Source organism: Ixodes scapularis, unplaced genomic scaffold, assembly GCF_016920785.2.
Source record: "Ixodes scapularis isolate PalLabHiFi unplaced genomic scaffold, ASM1692078v2 PGA_scaffold7__128_contigs__length_106722199, whole genome shotgun sequence".
In the NCBI taxonomy this organism is placed as follows: domain Eukaryota; kingdom Metazoa; phylum Arthropoda; class Arachnida; order Ixodida; family Ixodidae; genus Ixodes; species Ixodes scapularis.
In genome coordinates, this window is record NW_024609882.1 from 98043499 (window position 1) to 98062436 (window position 18938).

General features: G+C 43.8%; 1 protein-coding gene across 1 annotated transcript in view; it reads right to left on the reverse strand.

The window, feature by feature from the left end:
* LOC115309756 (venom metalloproteinase antarease-like TtrivMP_A) overlaps positions 1–18938 on the reverse strand; it is a 95205-nt gene that overhangs the window by 16302 nt on the left and 59965 nt on the right. Inside the window, exons 8-13 of the mRNA XM_040212511.1 lie at positions 18435–18500; positions 18191–18336; positions 16512–16561; positions 13231–13336; positions 7515–7658; positions 1694–1826 (exon numbers count right to left, since the gene is read on the reverse strand). Of these exons, the coding sequence (XP_040068445.1) occupies positions 1694–1826; positions 7515–7658; positions 13231–13336; positions 16512–16561; positions 18191–18336; positions 18435–18500 (645 nt within the window). The remainder of the gene's footprint in view (positions 1–1693; positions 1827–7514; positions 7659–13230; positions 13337–16511; positions 16562–18190; positions 18337–18434; positions 18501–18938) is intronic.

An 18938-nucleotide genomic window follows, 5' to 3' on the forward strand; every position in this document is an offset into this window, starting at 1 on the left:
ATATGCCAATCATATTGTCTAATACTGACAAGAAAATATTCACCAAAATATTATCAAGACGACTTAAGAATGTCATCTGCGACATAGTTGCTAAGCATCAACTTTGCGGCATAAAAGAAAGAATAATACAATCAAATATTCATGTTGCGAGGAGCGTCTTAGAGTGTTGCTCCGATGAGGGAGGACAAGTGGCTTCACTCCAGATTGACTTGGAGAAGGCTTGTGACCGCGTTACGCATACGGCGCTTTGGGATGTTTTATAACACGTTGGAATAGGAAACGTTATCTACGACGGAGCCCAGATGACCTGTAAAGATTGTCCAACAAAAAAATAATAATAATAATAAATGGCAATCTTTCAGTTAACATTCCAGTACTGTACTACGTTCGGCAAGGGTGACCGCTATCACCACTGCTATTTGATATTTATTTGGAAGCATATTGTGTGAGTATCACCCATAGTAATGCACTGTGAGGTTTGGGTCTCAACTCAGTAAAGATTAAGGTCTTAGCGAATGCTGATGACGTGGCTATTTTCTGTCGTGACACGAAAAGTGTTACCGAAGCTGTTGTGTTGACAAATACATTTAAGCCATAACAGGTGCAACGGTAAACTTGGAAATATATATCGGCTTCAAATACAAGTCGAGGGCAACCTTGCCTATAAAGTATGGAGGTGTCAAATGAAATGAAACTTCTAAATATCTCGGCGTACCACTTGAACAGTTTCGTAGCAGTATGACTTACTGGTTGACATCTACTAATGAACTGAAATCACGTGTATCAAGGAGGGCTAACCGTTACTTGTCAATTTTTGCGAGAGTAACTGTTTGCAACATTTTTCTTTTTGCCAAAATTAAGTATGCATTATGTGCTGTGTTCAAAAGATTCATAGGATTTGTGTTTTGTTTATTTGGAAGTGCGGATGGTAACCAATGAAACGTGACAATCTTTTTCGACTTGTCTTACTGGGAGGCTCAGGCCTGCCACCTTTGCTTATCCGTCAACTTATATCGCTTTTTTTTTTGTGTGTGTGGCGAGTAGCATTCATTTGTACGCACAGTGATACAAACCAAACTATCTGGAGTTTTGCCATCTTTTCTGGTGGTTTCCCAGACGCTGGATACTATGATAACTGTTGTATTCTTAAGATAAGTTGTAGATTCGTATTATGTTTTGTCCGTACGATTTCCTCGAGAGTATCTATCTGCCATTCCAAGAATGGAGCTTACTCGAGCTATTTTGGCCAATCTTTTCCCAACACCTCTGTATCGTTCATTGTTCAATAAGGGTTCAGGTCAAACTGTGATTTCTAGTGTTAAAAAGATGTGCATTCCACCAGTTCCAAAATCTATTCTTGTTAACTGCATACTGAATCACTCTCCGTCACGGTATGGCTCCACAGGAAGGGAATATTCGTTCCGTGGACTTTAAACTGTTTGCTTTGTAAACAATCAGAAAAACTTGAGCATGTTCTCATTAATTACTGGAATGCTTTCCCTTTTTAGGGAAATATACTTAAACGGACGAGGAAAAACAGACAAAAACACAGAATGGTGCTAGCACCAGTCCGTGTTGTATGCATCTCTTCCTAGTCCGTGTTTGTTGCGCTTTTAAGTTCCCCACCACATACACTCAACAACTTAGTTGCTCCTTGACCGTGTTAGGATGCCAACAACGTGGAAACACTTACCGGATAACAATATCTCAAATCCGGATGGCGTGATGAGCAGAACTCATTCGGCGACAGGTCTTCACCCATGTATTTCCTGCTTCCGCGAACTGACTGCCGCGCGTATTTGGGGCTGAGGCAGGTGGCGTTCATGCTGCACGGAGTCAGTATATAATGTAAAAGAACAAAAACAGTTTCGGCTGACTCCGGTGTATGATGCATTTGTGTGCGCACCGTTGAGCGTTTCTGATAGCTTCACTCGTCGTTGTGTTAGATACCCGTTACCTTAGATTTATGGGTGATATCATTTGAACTCGGGCACAAATTTTGAGTCGAGTTTTTAAATTTTTTTAATATATGTTATCGGGCAATTTCTATAATAAAAGACGCAAACGGCAAGCACGTCGGATTTTGTGTTCTCAAGCTATGGACCGTTGAAGTGGCCAAGGTGGAAACTCACGTTTTTCCAGCTTATTGGGGGTGCCATATTTCACTCCATCCCTTTTCCTTACATTTTACTTTACATCAATATAACTTTTTGGGAACACTCTCGACATATGCTTTTTATGTTAATTAGGCGTCTAGGTCATAACACTCTTAATGTATTTTTTTTTATTTCTCAAACCGCCTCTTTGCGGCAATATTTGACGAAGTTCAGCAAGCTGTGCTGTCTGACCTAATCAACATATTTTTGTGATCTTTACATCACTGTAAAGCTCCAATTAGGCTCTTTCTTTTGAGTTAAATTTCTACATTGGGCAATGAAGGTATAATGCGCTACATGTACATGAAAAACGGATATTTCGAAAAACTAGCAAGTTCGGAGTTGATTTTCTAACAAAAAACCCACCTTTTATTAGTTTTATTTTTTATTTAGAGTTAGGTAATATAGTAGTCTTTTAGGAACTACCAACAGAAATTGTAATATGTTGTTCGTATGGTTGCTATTAAGACTCGAATCTCGTGCCATGACCGTTTTGAACGGGACTTCGCACAGGCGCTTTGCTGGGCAGAATTCTGGCCTGTGTAAGGTTTTCTACTTATCTTTATTAGTTACCGCAATATACGACCATAAACATTAATAAAATTTGGAGTAGTGTACTTAAAGAAAAGTTACTTAGAAGTCCGTATCCACAAGTGTGGGCACAGCGCTTACTTCCTCTTAATACGGGGGAATGCAGATCGTTAAAGAATTCCTCTGGGGCCTCTTGCTTTGGGCTTTGAGTTTGAAATACCGAACTTGATATGTAATTGTCATATTTTCTTATGTCAAACAGATATGCAGTGCATATACATATGGGTGCTTTCATATCAACTGAAGCAGGATTTAGGGTCGAATTTTTAATTTCGACCAATAAAATATATGTTTTTTGCGAAATCCCTTCTGTGACAGCTAGTGCTATGGACATTTTAAGGAGCCGAGGTGCAAACTGACCTTTCTCTCGCCTGTCGGGGGTTTTATGTTTCACTCCTTTCTACTTTTCGCCCTTTTTCGATAGTGCAGTGTAACTTTTTTGGGCCACTCTCTTAATAGGCATTATTTACGGTCCATAATTTTGTTGTGATTGTTTATCTTCACTTTTGTTTTAGATATTGTCAAAGTGTGTCCCTTTCACAATATTTGTGAAAGTTTGACCAGCTCTTGCGTGCGATCTATTTGAGATATCGTAACATATTTAGTATTTTCAGAAACCTAAGAGTATGCTCTTTCTATTGATAACAAATTTAACGCGTAGAAAAAAGAAAGGACAGTGTACTCTCGTAAAGCAAGGACTATTTCCAAATATTAACAAATTGGAGGTCCATTTTCTAAAAAAAAAGACACCTTTTATGTGTTAAGCAACAATATTTATTCTAACAATATTTATTTACTTGGCACTGGCGTGACTTGCAAAGTGCGTGAGCTTGGCCCCATGTATTGACGGAGAAAATACGTATACCATCTAGACTCCCGGACGAACTTAAGTCAAGAGAAAAACGTCTAAGTAACCTGGCATGAATCACTGAAAATAGAAATGAAACCGAAACACATGACTAACACATTTGAAGCCTTACGCGCTACGAAATACTCGTTATTTTACGAAAGAGTCCATACGTGCACAAAATAAACCGTACTTCCTAAGCGTGAGATACAAAATCATACATATGCATATGCACTGCATATCTGTTTGACCTAAGAAAATATGACAATTACATATCAAGTTCGGTATTTCAAACTCAAAGCAGAAAGCAAAAGGCGCCTGAGGAATTCTCTAACGGTCCGCATTCCCCCATATTGAGAGAAAGTAAGCGATGGTGCCCGCACTTGTGGATACGAACTTCTAAGTAATTTTTTTAAAGTAGACTACTCAAAATTTATTAAAGTTTGTGTTTGGATATTGAGGTAACTGCTCACGACAAGTAGAAAACCTTACATAGGCCAAAATTCTGCTCAGCAGAGCGCCTGTGCGAAGTCCCGTTCAAAACGCTCTGAGCACGAGATTCGAGTCATAATAGCGGCCATACAAACAATATATTACAATTTCTGTTGGTAGTTCCTGATAAACTACTATATTACCTAACTGTGAATAAAAAATAAAAGAAATAAAAGGAGGGGCTTTTAGAAAATCGACTGCCAACTCGCTAGTTTTTTTAAATATCTGTTTTCCAGGCACATGTAACAAGTTATATATTTATTGCACAATATTGAAATTATATTAAAAAAAGAGCTTAATTGGAGCTTTACGGAGATGTAATGATCATAAAAATATGTTGATTAGGCCAGACAGCACAGCTTGCTAAACTTCGTCAAATATCGTCGCAGAGAAGCGATTTGACAAATAAAAAATATACACTAAAATTGTTATGACCTAGACGCTTAATTAACATAAAAAAGCATATGTCGAGAGTGTTCCCAAAAAGTTATATTGATGTAACGTAAAAAGTAAGTAAAAGGAATGGAGTGAAATATGGCACCCCCGATAAGCTGGAAAAACGACAGTTTCCACCTTGGCCGCTTCAACGGTCCATAACTTGAGAACAAAAAATCCGACGAACTTGCCGTTTGCGCCTTCTTTAATTATAGATATTGCCCAATAAGATGTATATTTTTCTAAAAAAATATTAAAAATTCGACTCAAAATTTGTGCCTGAGTTGAGATGAAATCACCCTTATGTATTTGGAGTTTGCTGCTTTCATTGTGAATGCCGATGTACCCTCCCGAATTTCGAAGCAACGGACGTTCGTCCTGTTCTTGCCGGTTTCAAGCGTACAATCGCTGTGATGCTTCAACCGATAAAACTAAAGCTCTTGCGATTTGCGTAGCACAGAGCGGTTTCACGTTCGCACTTGTATGCGACATGGGCCGTGTGTGATGCTATAATAAACGTGTGGATAATTTAAAACAGGTTACTTGTGGCCGCTTTTTTTTCTATTTTACGTTTTACAAGGTAATTTTACCGATTTGTCAGTTTACTGCGTGTGAACTAAACTTGTTATAAACGTGTTCGGGGGTAATAAGATGTCGTAAAAAAAGTGTCCGCTTGTGTTTGACCCCAGATGTAGTGCTGCCTTGTCTTTGAATCATGTTTGCGGAGTGGGAACGCCTTATATAATGTTAACATTGCGTAACGGGATGTTTTATATCGAATTCTGTCTTAATCCAGTTTCGTAGTTTGATTTGACTTCTACAGAGTGGTTTGAAGTTCGCACTCGCACGAAGGATAAGCTTTGTGAAATGCAACACTAAGCACGTGGAGTATTCAAAACAGACTACTTCTGTTCATTTTGCAGTCTTATTATACGTTTCATTAAATAATTTGAGCTACTTTTCAATCTACTACTTTCAAACAAGAATTGTACTTAGTGCTTTTGGTGGCATTCAAAGACTTGTCACACCTGTGTTTGCACCCTAGAGGCACTGACACATTGAGGAAACATGGCAGGGACAGCAGCACAACATGTTCATCAACAGTTGGTCAACTTCGTTCTCGGTCGCCCGTTTGCCCGACAAACCTGTCACATCGCAGGAGCATCAGCACAACGCAAGCGACAGCGACAATGTTGACTCGGTGGGACAGCTTTCGGCGACAAAACCAGCAGCGCAACTTGTATTGGACGAGGCGTGTTTGCCGGATCGGTGGATGAGCGCATTTTGTGTTGTCAACACGATAACGCTGATGGACTCGACGGCAGAGTTCTCTATCAATAACAAACAAGTTTTTTTTTTGTTAAGAGCTTACTCGAACAAAGGCATGGAAAACGATATTTAACATTAATTAAGGCGCTTGCAACTAAAATGATTTGATGAATGTCTTTACTGCGAAATTACGGAAAGCTATTTTCAAAATGCCCACAGCCACGCTCGTGAACATTCAGACGGTTGTTAAAATTAGAGCTGCAGAAATACCAGCTCACATTACCGCTACTGAAATAGAATGATATGCCTATTCACCCAATGATGCAATGTAATAAAAATAATCCACGAAGGCAAGCGATTCAAAATATGAAGCATGAAAACAATCACCCTGAACATGGTAGTTGATACTTAGAACTTCAAAACAGCCACTGCCGGACACGTGAATGGTTTAAAAACTCCCCAGGACGTTTTGGCGATTGCAGCGATCACGTAGCAGGGCGATAAAGGCTAATAGACAGCGTTGAAAAAATGTTTATTCCACCGATCATTATGAAGGCCGATCATGTCGGTGTCACAGTCAGTTCAGCTCGACACCGCGCTGCAAAAGGCACTTTGGGATACTACCGGGGCTCATCCAATTTTACATTAGAAATAGGAATTGCATGAAAGGTAGAACCGGACAGAAACACTTCATACGGTGGCGTAAATCACGAACAGATAGCAGCGCTATCATCATCCTCGGGTAGGGCTACCTATACCTGCTTCGTCAGCGAATGAAGAGCATTTTGATCAAATAAACAGTTGAAAATACTCCACCCGTGAAGATCTTTAATTGCGGTCACTGGTTAATGTCGTTCCGTGGTAATTTAATTCCTACACCTCGACCGCATAAGAATTTTGCACAGTCAGAGTTCCCGCGTCGCCGCGCCGCACACGAACGAAGGTACACAATTCAGATGGCGGAGTTTTTCAGGTGTTGGTCCCGCTGTCAGCGCGGTGTGGTAGGGTGTTCTCCGGCTGGCGGACAACAAATGGGCGAACACGGTTGCCAAGCGGCAAAAACACGTTTCCCGACAGTTGCTGTTGCCTGGATGGGACAGGGTCACCGAAAACATGTTTTTCGCGTGATGATGGAGAGAGTTGTCCGCCTGTTTCCTCAATGCAACAGCGGCTTAAATGCAGTGCCTACTTGTCGATAAAGCTAGTAAGCAGTCGAGCTGGTTTAAGTTGCACATCGTTAAGACCGGAGACTAACTGAAAGAATGGGGACAGGACACACGTCTCAAAAGACGTGTGTCCTGTCCCCATTCTTCCCGTTCGTCTCCGGTCTTAACAATGTGCAGCCTACTGGTCATTCAATCGTATTTTTGGTGTCAAAGCTGCAAATACGTTGGCGTTACCTACCCGAGGTTTTCTCTATAAAATTGCGTCTTTCAACTGCGCCGATGGATTAACCCTAATCTATCGCCGGAGCCGAAGGGCCGGATTCGATCTAGAGCCCTGGAAGCAAGTTAACCCGGATTGAAAATGCCTGATCGACACTGGATCCAAAAGTGCGCAAGAAGAAACTTCCAGTCTGCAAACAAAAAAATCAGTCAGATTCAACCTTACATTATTTGTTCAGCTCCAAATTCAGATCTGGACTGGATCCGACATTTTTCATTCTGGTTTCCATGTTACCATTTTCTATTGGACACGTTATGCACGATATTTCATCAAATTACCGGTCCTTCAGAGTTTCCTTGATCATCTTTCTTGAACAATTGGAAAATGCGTAGGGCGTGTAAATCTTTCCGGTTCCCATAAAATACCCGTCGTCTTCGGGACATCCAGAAGCTTCCGCTCTTCCGTCATACTCCGCACCTAACCTGCGAGACGAGGACACGTTTGAGTTCTTTCGCAGCTTTAGACATCCGCCATAAATACGCACACTCTTAAAAAAAAGGGTCAGTATAGTCCTCCCTAAAGGGAGGAACGCTCTTGACACATATGTTCCTTCAGAAAGGGAGAAACTTTTGTCCTGAAAGCAGGAGAGCAAAGTTCCTCCGTCGCCTGCATCTCATCATGGCGGCCAAGAATCGAGCAAATCGAGCTCAATAAGGCTTAACGAGACGACAAATTCTATTGTACGGAGCGAGAGGAGCAGTAAATAAAAACGTAACACGAGCTTTCCGCGAACTGTATTTATTTCCGAAGCCGGATTTCCCCTCCAGGTTAAGAAACTTACGTTTCAAAAGCATGCAGTCACTCAGTTTTCTCATCGTCAGCACTGCGATGTTAAACGGAGACACCCGGCCCCCAGTTACTTCACGCAATTTATGTCTTACATTTGCTGTACCTCGAGCCACAGTTCCTTCGCCAACCGCACATCACGGAGGAGTAATAAACCATTCGCCCGCAAAACCAAAAGCCGCTCTCAAGAACAGCAACTCCGAAGCAGCCTCCTGGCTCATTTCAGCACGATAACACGAAAATAGGGCGTAGCCGGCGTAGCCTGGCGTAGCCGCGTATCATAAAAGGAGGTTAAATCGCTTGCCACCAGATGGCGGGGTCAAGCAGAGTAATTGCAAGTAGCTAGGCTAGGTGGCTAGGTACCGCCCAATTCATGTCCTACAAAAAATATTTTTATTTTCTCACGCCACCATTGCGCTTCGGGTTCTTCAAGAACCTCTGTTATACACACATGTAGACACGTTACGCACACTACAAGCATCAGCTGAACATACATTGAGCGCACCACATGCATCGCACATACAAACATCAATACAACAGCACACTAACCCGATCACTACTCACGAGCTCTGCGTTTCTGTCTTTTATATTGATCATTTTCAACTTACGAAATTTCTCGGTGACTGCCTAAGCAGTAAACAATATTCCCAGCATGTTGATTTTTTTCCAGCAATGTCATACCTCTGAGAGTATTTTTAATGGCTCAGGAAATGAATTTCTTAATAATAAAAAAAAACGCTCGATCATGCCGTAACTATTTGAAAGCCAATAAATCGAGTCGTAGAGTGGAGTAGCCGGCCATGCCTCCACGGCAGCCAACATCTCCAATTTCTTTTTTTTTTGTCATTTAATAAAGAAAGAAAGAAAGAAATCGAGTCGCTCCAATGCGGTTCCAATTGCCACGAGTTTGTTTCCCCGCACGGCACTTCATAGCCAGTGTTTCTATTGTAGTGTTCATTTTTCTATTCGTGCTGTTCGCGCACGCTTGCATGCAATTGCCGTCTTGAATTAATCTCTGTAGAACGGATATTCACTCAGCTGGAAGTGATGCTTCACGGGCAGAGAAATCGCTTTTCGATCAAGTTGAATGCAGTCAAAGCCGCGACTTGCGGCAGGTGTGAAGTGTACGGAGCTACGCCGTGGCGATCTCGAAAACTTCTAGCGCTCATCCCAGCGCGCCACTTAAAGGGCAGTTTCTCCAGGAACCGTAGTATATTTAAACAGCAAAATAAAGGAAAGCTTTTTTTATCGATTTCATCTACTATTCTTTTTTAATGCTAAAATTCTACTGTAAATTTACGTACTTTCCGTCATAATTTCGTGGAGTTCATTCCTTTCCCCAGAGCGCAATCGCTCTCGGGGACCGACAGTCACATTGGCCACTGTACGATAGGAGCTTACCGTTCAGACCAGCGTTCCAACATGACTGTCCACACGTCGATCGATTGCACCTAATCTCTCAAGTGGTCTTAAACTCCTTAATGTAATGTAAAGCGGAATGTCAACCTTCGACACCGCGCCTCCTCCGATCACGGCCCGACCAGCATCAATGTCCGACTGGCATCAATGCCCGACAGCTTACGTCATCTCATCTTGTTAACCACTGATACGCGAGCACACGGTCACATTGGCGATAATTCCCGTCTTCTGTTCACAACGCACAACACCGCCATCACGATGTTGCTGCTATGTTGCTGACACGCAGAAATACAGAACCACGTTGAATGCCGGTTGGCACTCGGCATGGGAAAACGAACCTCCTCACTTATCAGGCCAACGTGACCACATCACGTGACCGTAGCTAGCCTCCGTCTAGCCTTCGATCTGATAAAACCTACCGGACGGAGCGCGCGCAAGCCTGCAAGGGGTCCTTCTACAATCAACCATCAATCTCACACGTGACATGTCACGCGCACCAATTGCCAGAGAGATCTACAGTCACGTTGGCCACAACATCGTATAAACTTTTTGTGACTAGGCTCCACCAATATCGCAACGTGCCCCCTCCTAGTGCTTATAGCCGAAGGAGGTTAGAAGTACTATACTCTGTTTCACCTTATGATGTACCGCAGGAAAGGCTACAAGCGCGAGCTCCTTGCTCTAGGGTACATCTCGGCGGCACAAGCTCTCGCGCGTTAAGAGTAGCTCCCAACGCTATGAGCTCGCGCTTCTAGCCTTGTCTGCGGTACAACATAAGGTGAAACGGAGTATAGGAGGGGGCGCATTGCAATATTGGTGAAGCCTAGTCATAAAAAGTTTAAACGATATTGTGCCCAGCGTGACCACAGATCTCTCTGGCAATTGGAGCGCGTGACATGTCACGTGCGAGGTGGATGGTTGATTCTAGGAAGATTCCTTGCAGGCTTGCACGCGCTCCGTCCGGTAGATTTTATCAGATCGAAGGCCAGATGAAGGCTAGCTACGGTCACGTGATTTGGTCATGTTGGGCTGATAAGTGAGGAGAGTAAGGAGAAAAATGAGAAAGAGGCGAGGCGTCAAGGGAGCATGGCTTGTGGAGGCTACGCGGCTGACGTCATGCCCGCTCCTACCCTTCTATTCTCCACTTTATAGCCTCCTCGCTCGCAAACCGGAGACGGCCATCTTACCCAGCGTACGTAGCGCTGCTGGCACTGCTCCGGAACTTCGCTGTTTCTAGCGGCTTCGTTTGCTCGTTTGATATAATTAGTGGTAAAAACGTCAATGCAACCGAAATGTTCTGCATGTTTGGACTAGAAGACGGAATTACAGGCGGCCTTCGCGGCCGCTGAAGCTCAGTCAACTCAACAATATTTATTAAACAACGTGCGCGACGTGCTCGCAAAACGAAACCGAAAGAAGGTGAGTCGGGAGGGCGAAAGCTTTCTCCCGTCTGCCTGGAGAAGGAGGAAAACGTCTCGTTCCTCCCTTTTTCTCGTGTCCGCTTGGGTGCGTCAGTAGAAGGGAGGAAGAAGCGCGGTTGCTACCTTTTTCGTGAATTTTTTTTTTAGAGTGCATAATAGGGAAACGGTCCATCAAACTATTTGCAAGCCGCCAACTCAATTGTGTCCAGTCACAAAAAAAAAAAAAAAAATAACTTCGAAAATAATTACTCGCTTTTTGTTTTAGTCAGCAACTTACAAAATTGTTGTAGATGTTATATGAACTCTGTTCATACTGCTTTTAGCAACGAAACTATACGTTTTAGTGATCTTTACATGTCTGCATATACCGGGTGTTTCTACAAGGGCATTCTAACATTCTTAAAAATCGGGTGTTTGAGAAAAAAATGCTCTCTTATTGCCAGCCACAGCCAACGTCCGGGATTGCGAAACAAAACACACTAATTGGCAAATCAATGACATAAAATTGACTAATGCACTCTTTATTTGTGAAAATAAACACGTGGTTCCAATTGCCAACTTGCTGAGTGTCATCAAAAACTCCAATATCGGTCCATTTTAAGAAGACTTGAAGCGCGTGTGAAGCGCAGGGCGAGCTAAAGTTACCTCGTGTAGCAGGCACAAGGCCGACGATGCGAAAACTCGAATAAGTATATAATTAGCATCTTGTTCCCAAAAACGTTCTGCTGTGGTCTCAGTTGTAAACACAGGAGCGTGAAGACACATTCACATGGGGTGCGTTTGTTTACGTCTTCTTACGTTACGTTATGAGTAGGGTTCTGTGTTTTCGGTAAATACCGATAAACCCCAATAAATTCAACCGAATTGATTTTCTCTGAATAGGAAGGAACCGAGAAACCCCAAATTGAAGCTGGCCTTGAATAGGGAAATCCCCGGTTTTAAGTGAAAAAATTTTTCTCTGCAGCGTTTTCTTTTTGTGGTCACCCTGAACATCACCATACCCGTACTAACTGTTCTTTAAGTGCCTTCTTTCTTTAGGAATAACGCCCCTCGCCCCGGCTCCTGCTCTCAATACCGGGATGCCATTTTTTCAAGTATGTCGGTCACTGGGTAAGTTCCATAGACACCCTGGTAGAAAAGAGGACGCCGGAGGAAGGGGGGGGGGTTTATTAGATATTACAAACTTTACCACCGTGTCCTATTTTCTTCAGGCGTCTGGAAGGACCCGGGTCCGGAAACAGAATACAATCCAAGATTTTTTTAATGAATTTATTGCTGTTGAAAGTTTTGGTGAAGGCGCCGATAAACACCTTGTCCGCAAGTCGCTTCGCCTAACTCTCTGCAGACCCTCACCACCTCAGCACTCGCATTATGTATAAACCGCATGTTAGCGACTTGGCGATCGACGAAACAAGCGACGGCAACACGCTCCGCTGTAAACTCGGTAACTCCCGCGACGAGGCAAACCGTATGAAAGCGATGGGAGCGAGCGACCAAGACGATGAGTGACGTCTTCTAGAAATCCAAAAACCGAGCGACGCGACGAGCGACAGAGACAAACCTCCGTCGCTCGTCGCTGCTGACTCTCGTCTCTGTCACCGTCTCTCGACTCCTCGCTCGCTCAATCGCTTATTAGCGGCGAGATGTTTCGGTGGCGCCCTCGTTTGGTTACCTTTCGTGACGTCATCACCTTGTGAACAACAAGTTCGATGGTGTTTGTAATAGGCATGGTGGAAGCCTGAAATCATTGCGCTCTCAAAGCAACACTGCCAACACCGTCAAAATTGAAGTTCTTGCATTACTCTTATTTCCGTCGATCAAACATCCGTTCCTGACGTCATAGTCAGCATTCGGCCAATTGTGGTGGGCCGACCACAGCGACGCTTTCGATCGCTCACGTCGCCAATAGGCGGTTCAGCCTTTATCGAGCACGTGAGGTCAGTGTTCACCCACCAGCTCATTCTATTTATCCAGGATCGCCTGCTCGGCTGAAACTAAAATTATCGTCGCTGCACCCAGATTTTTTCCCGGGCACTGGAAATAAACACCGCTTCCGAGAAAAATACTAAACACCCAAAAACATTCCGCAATTTGACGAAACAAAATATTTCTATAACATAAAACCCTATTTATGCGCCACCGGAATGTCCATGCTCCTATGCCTCGCGCAACGCTACTCATTGAACTGATAGCCACGCTCCATATGAAGCACGAATGTCTCAGTGACTCGAAACGTAAGAAGACGTAATCTTCCGTAACATAAAGCAACGTAAGAAAAGAGTACTGTGTAAAATGATCTTAACGGCCGAAGGATATTTGACGGCGTACATTGTATGACGCGCTGTGGGAACCGGCTCTAATAACTCACAGTCTTGCAGTGATTACGGCTGCCATCTCCACTCCTTCGTAGTTGCCGTTGTCCTTAGCAAAGCCATACTTATGTCTGGTGCACACGCCTCCTCGAACAGCAAACCCTGCGGTGCAAAGCAAAGAAATTACAGTGAGCAGTTTTCTAGAGGTAATGACACCGCCCTTAGAATTAGCATTCAGGCCATAGTCAGCTCACGTTATTGGCATAAAGAAAAAAAATAATACATGACCACACTGACTCGTTGAAAAAACACGACAATCCGTGCAGAATAACGGATGGCACTCATTATACTTGAGTGTCAAAATGAACGTCGGCGTTAACGATCGCTTATACTGCGAGCGTGAACACAACCGTCACCAAACATCTAGAGAAAAATGCTTAGACACCTCACAGGGAGGGTTTGGTGAAGTAATCTCCAAACAATCGTTCACAGCACAAGGAGGGAATGCAAAACGTGTAAAACGTTGAAAACGATACTTATTATGGTCAGATTCAACGAAATACGATATGTCACTCTCAAGTTTTGGCATGGCATCTAAGTTGAAAACCACGCCATCCTACAGAGCTGTGTGTGGGCGCCACAATAACTGTCCCTCATTTCTGTTTTCTTTCATTCTGCTCGCTTCACTTCAGCACCGTGGTCGCACGACAAGCTGTTGACCTTCTCGGTAGCGCCATGTTCTTGTCTCCGATAGTCGGCGACAGGTTAAGAGTGAGGTGGAGGCTCCTCGCCCTTCCCTCTACTCTAGCAGAGCGAACGCTGGAGAGGAGGTTGCCTTCTCTCCAGCGTTCGCTCTGCAAAAGTGGAAAGAGGTGGTGGGAGCTTAACCTGAGACCGACTATAGGCCGTTCTCGCGTGACAGTCGCCATCACGTAGTTGGGTTGGGCGACAAAAACTAAAGTCAATAGCTTAAGCATAATTAAAATAAAAAGGTAGAGCCAGGAAAGAAGTCGAACACTGACACGCATCCCTTTATTTCTAGTGTCTTGAACGGCAAATAAACTGATTTGCTCTTTTGCCCAAACTCAGCTACGTTTGAATTCAACATGGCGTCCGGCACGAAAAAAGGTTCCTAGACGTTGCTCGTTTTCTTCCGTTCTCAGTCAGGTGGGTTCCGTATCTGGTATGCGGGATGAGAAAAGAATAAAACATTTCAACCTGGAATATGTGAGAAAATATAGGTGAGGCAAAACAAGGATCTGTGAGAATCAAGCATTTTTCGTGAACACATTGCAGTGGCGTGGAGAGATCAAAACGATGTTTTAACGGATGCCAGATGTGACGACGTTGAAAATGGCTGTGTCCTTGTGAAAAAGGTGTCTAGGCAAGCTTTGGGTAGATATGTTCCTTCCCATTTCTTTGGCTCGGCACCTCGACGAGGTAGCAGAAGGTCAGTTATGACAGCTCAAGTTTGGCGCTCGGGAAAGGCGTCTATACTCGTCTTCTAAACCTCTGATAAGAGTTTAATTGAAGGTGCAGTCTTGAGCTCACATATATCAACTTCGTGGGAGAACTCACCCCCATATCACTGCCACTGGTGCCCCCATCCTATTCGCACACTCCCCTTCATAAGACGTCTAGAAAAGGCGGCGCCCACAAAAAGCAAAGCTCCCAACACAGAACAATGACAGCGTGCCAATGCTCCCTTTTTTGACAAACCACTGCCCATTGACAAGCGATAAGCATCAACAGTTTGCAAAGTTCATTCAATATACGAGTACGTATCATATAGGGTGTCTACAATAGATATTGGCACGGCAAAACAAGTGGGAAATGCACTCGCCTGAACATCGAACGCTCAAACTTTCAGCGAATGTACTTACAGCTGCAGCGAAAAAAAATAGCACAAGTGACCGGTCACCTGAGAGACAAAATCGCTACATGCGGCGCTACTCTTCGCGAGCGCGCCGATAGCGAGAGTGCCAGTCACGTTCTATGTCTCAACGCGGGTGTGGCCGGCGGAAAATTGAGCGACAAGATAGCTTTCGAAATGTGGGCTTTAGGATGGGTCACTTTCTGCCGGCCACCATCGCGTTGAGACATGGGACGTGACTGGCACCCTTGCGATCGGCGCGCTCGGGAACAATAGCCCCTCGTGTCGCGATTCTGCAGCTCCGGTCGTCAGTCACCTGTGCTATTCTATTGCCGCTGCAGCTGTACATTTAGGTGGTGCATTTTGCCTAGTGAAAGCATGAATCGTGGTCATGATAGGCCACGCCTCCCGGTTCTTATGCTGACCGGGAATATGATCTCTGCTGTTGTAGGTTTGATCGCGGATCGAGGCTTGTTTTGAAGGGGTAGCCCGGCGCCACCGGCAGCCGTCACTTGACACAGCGAATGCATGGGACTCTACGGGAGAAACGGGGGAAACTGCAATATCTTGCCTTTGTAGGTTATTATCGACTATGAAATATTTCTATGTTGATTTTCATCCGAGACTGGGGCAGCAGTAAATTCTTCACAGTGGAAGAGAAAGTAACAGGGGCAGGCAACGTTTGTCCCGGCAACTTTCTCTTCCACAGCAAAGAAAAACAATTTTATCCTTCTGTTTTAATTTTGGGTTGAAATTATCACGGTAAACTTCCACCAGCTCGTCTGGGCACTGACTGTAATTTTGTGAATGAAACTTTTATAGTGTTTTCCGAGAATGATAGTTAATATTCTGGGCACAAATATTGAAAACGCTGGGTTACCACTCTTTTTTCAAATCGTGGTTGAGGGTCGAGGGCTACGAGTTTGTTGGGCGTAAACTCTGATGCGGTTCAATGAGACAAGGTTTGCTGAGAGTCAATGGGGTGTCGTTTGTGATCTAGAAGTCGTTAGAGCTTAGCAGATTATAAGTTTGAAGGTATTTACTGAGGTCATTCGCATCATTTCGAGAGCCGTACAGATTATTTCTGGTTCCAACGTTTGTCATTTCTTTAGCAACTGAAGCAAGCGAAGCCTGCACAGTCAATGGTGCTCCGGTACATTATTTATTATTTTTTTTATATCGGCGTTTGAACGTTTGACAAACACCGATTTGACCTCCAAACACCCGATATAACGATCGCAGCACATTACAAAATACTCGTCTACAGGCTTCAATATTCCTACATTTGTGTGTTTCTCATACTTGCATGTATTGCCTGGTGTCAAGCAATGGCTGCCGGTGGCGACAACGACGGGCTCCCGATCCGCGATCTAGCCTACTACAATAGACATGTATCAGTGGACTATACTGACTATTGCTAAAATCTATTATTATAATAATGAGATAGAGACATGTTGAACTCACCAACAGCATCGTCTTCATTCTCCCGAATGTTTGATTCACTTAGAGAGTACCTAAACGGATGTTACGAAGGAAACGTTATATGGTGTACAATTACACTAACGAAAGTAGATGCCTATAAACCCACACCTAAGTTCTCAACTAGAGGCGGCAAACGTATACGCTAAATCAAAACGAAACATCAAAATTCAGATTTCCATATTTTAATAGTTAGAATCAACCATCATACAGGCTTAGCTTGCCATTGGAAATGACGGCCTTTTGCAGTTACACAGCACGTTGGAGTGCCAGATGTAGACAAAAAATGGCGTTCTCATAACCGATATTCTGTGTGTGTGTGTGTGTCTGTGTGTGTGTGTGTGTTTGTGTGTGTGTGTGTGTTTGCATGTCTGGTTTTGCAATCAGCAAAACAATATAGTCACTGCATGTGGACCCGATTGCAGAGCAATTCATTCCTGTGCCGATGATTCGCTCGTAGACACAAGATGAATACAGACGACTCCCTTTTAAGAAACAACAGTTGCGTGTAGGGGGATTGGTGAACGATCAGTAAAGAGAAAAACAACACTGCCAGCGACCTTGGACTTTAATGTCATATAATGCATAAAATTAAGTATTTAAAAATATCACAGTAAAAGAGACTACGCATTTCCAATGGCAACGTCTCGGTCCTTATTTTTAGCAACCACAGAACCTATTGGCGTGGGAGTTACAGTTTTGAGGTATATTATTTTCAGATTCTGAGTTCATTTATTTTTCGCGGGGCCTGGAATTTGGGAAAAGAGACAATTTTTTTATCTTCCACTTTCTAGCGTCCCATCATTGAAATAATTAAAGACAAAATACAAGTTGTTGTGCCGAGTTGCTGTGTAAAATGTATATGTGTTTCTATATCTGCTAATGGATTTCATCGCTGCACTCTCTACCGCTTCACAGAACTCCTCCTCCTCCATCAGCAATGTGAGAGCGGCTAGCCTTCTAAAGGCCAGAAGGTGTAATTAACTCATCTGTGAAGTCCTCCTTTGCTCGTGTCGCTCATATTTTCTCAAGTATTTATCTAATTTCTAAAACGCCGATTACTCGCAGCGTTGCCATGCGCTTTCATTCCGCAGCTGTCATCGAGGGGGGCAGTGGACGGAAGACTAGCCAGTCTTTCTGGGGACCATAGTTGCACCTAGAATTATTGTGACGTTTTGCGACGAGATAACAAAGGGGCACGCTGGTGGCATCTCTGATGTGATCGTGGAGCTGCATTTTACTAAAGCGAAGGTTTTGCAAGTATTCGCGAGATCAAATGACCATTTCCCATGAACTGGTCATTTACAGTACTGTGAAAAGTTTTTCGAGCCAAGGCTAACTGATGCGCGAAAAACAAGAAAATATCAAAAGAGCTGCAAGCGTTCCATGGCTACCCTATGGATGGCGCCTGTGTGTCCTCTCGTGGTCAGATACTTTTTGAGCTTACAAGGCACATGGTCAAAAAAAGTCGCAAGCATGTGAATGACTCAGCCTTTGGCTCTGCCTGAATGGGCATCTGGTATCTTCGCTGTAGATGAGAAGTTTAGCCAGCGCAGAAGGAAGGCTCGCTGATACTGATACACGGCCGCACGCCGGTGCGACGCTCATCCGGATGGAATCGGGCTTCGCAACGCTAGTTTATCAAATGACAGAATCATACTCACTTGGTAAGAAAGATTACTACGTCAGCAGCGTCATGAGTTGTTCCACGCTTCAACAGACGCGGCGACTTCATTAGAAGGCTGACTCTCACTGCAGGAACCGTTCGCGGATGCTGTTCTCGTATAAATGTCTCAACAACAGAAGGCGCCTGTGAAAACATAAGGCACATGCACAAAAATGAACGCCATATTTTTGTGGAAGTAAAAGAGACTGTGATTGTAATTAATGAGCTAAGAAGTTTCTCACGCTATACACGCCAATGAGCCTCATGTGAATCCCTGGGTACTCCAGTGCCTCAAGTCGAAGGGCAACCTGCAATCAAACAAACAAAAATTGCCTCGGTCATTTTGATAGTAAACCCGGGTAGCACAGAACGTCCCTTGCATGTATTATGCGTCCGTTATGATTTGCTGTGTTTGGTTTCGGGGAGCTCTAGGCGGTTTCAGACAAGTTTAAACTTCTTTTGTGTCACGAACATGTATTAATAAAGAGAAGCTTTCATGAGTGCGTGTGGGGCCTTGCGTTTTTGGTGTTCTTAGCCTGTGAGGAGCGTCTTGCGGTAAGTCAAGTAATTACGAAGAGAGGAGGTTTATTCGCATCTTAACGCTGGAATTTTTTCTGAAGCTTTGACTTCATACGCACGCAGCACTAGCCCTTGGTACAATATGGTTCACACAGAGATGTAATGAGTTCACGTGGGACAGCCACTCTTCTTCATTCGAAAACCAGCTGCGTGCGCCGACGGTTACC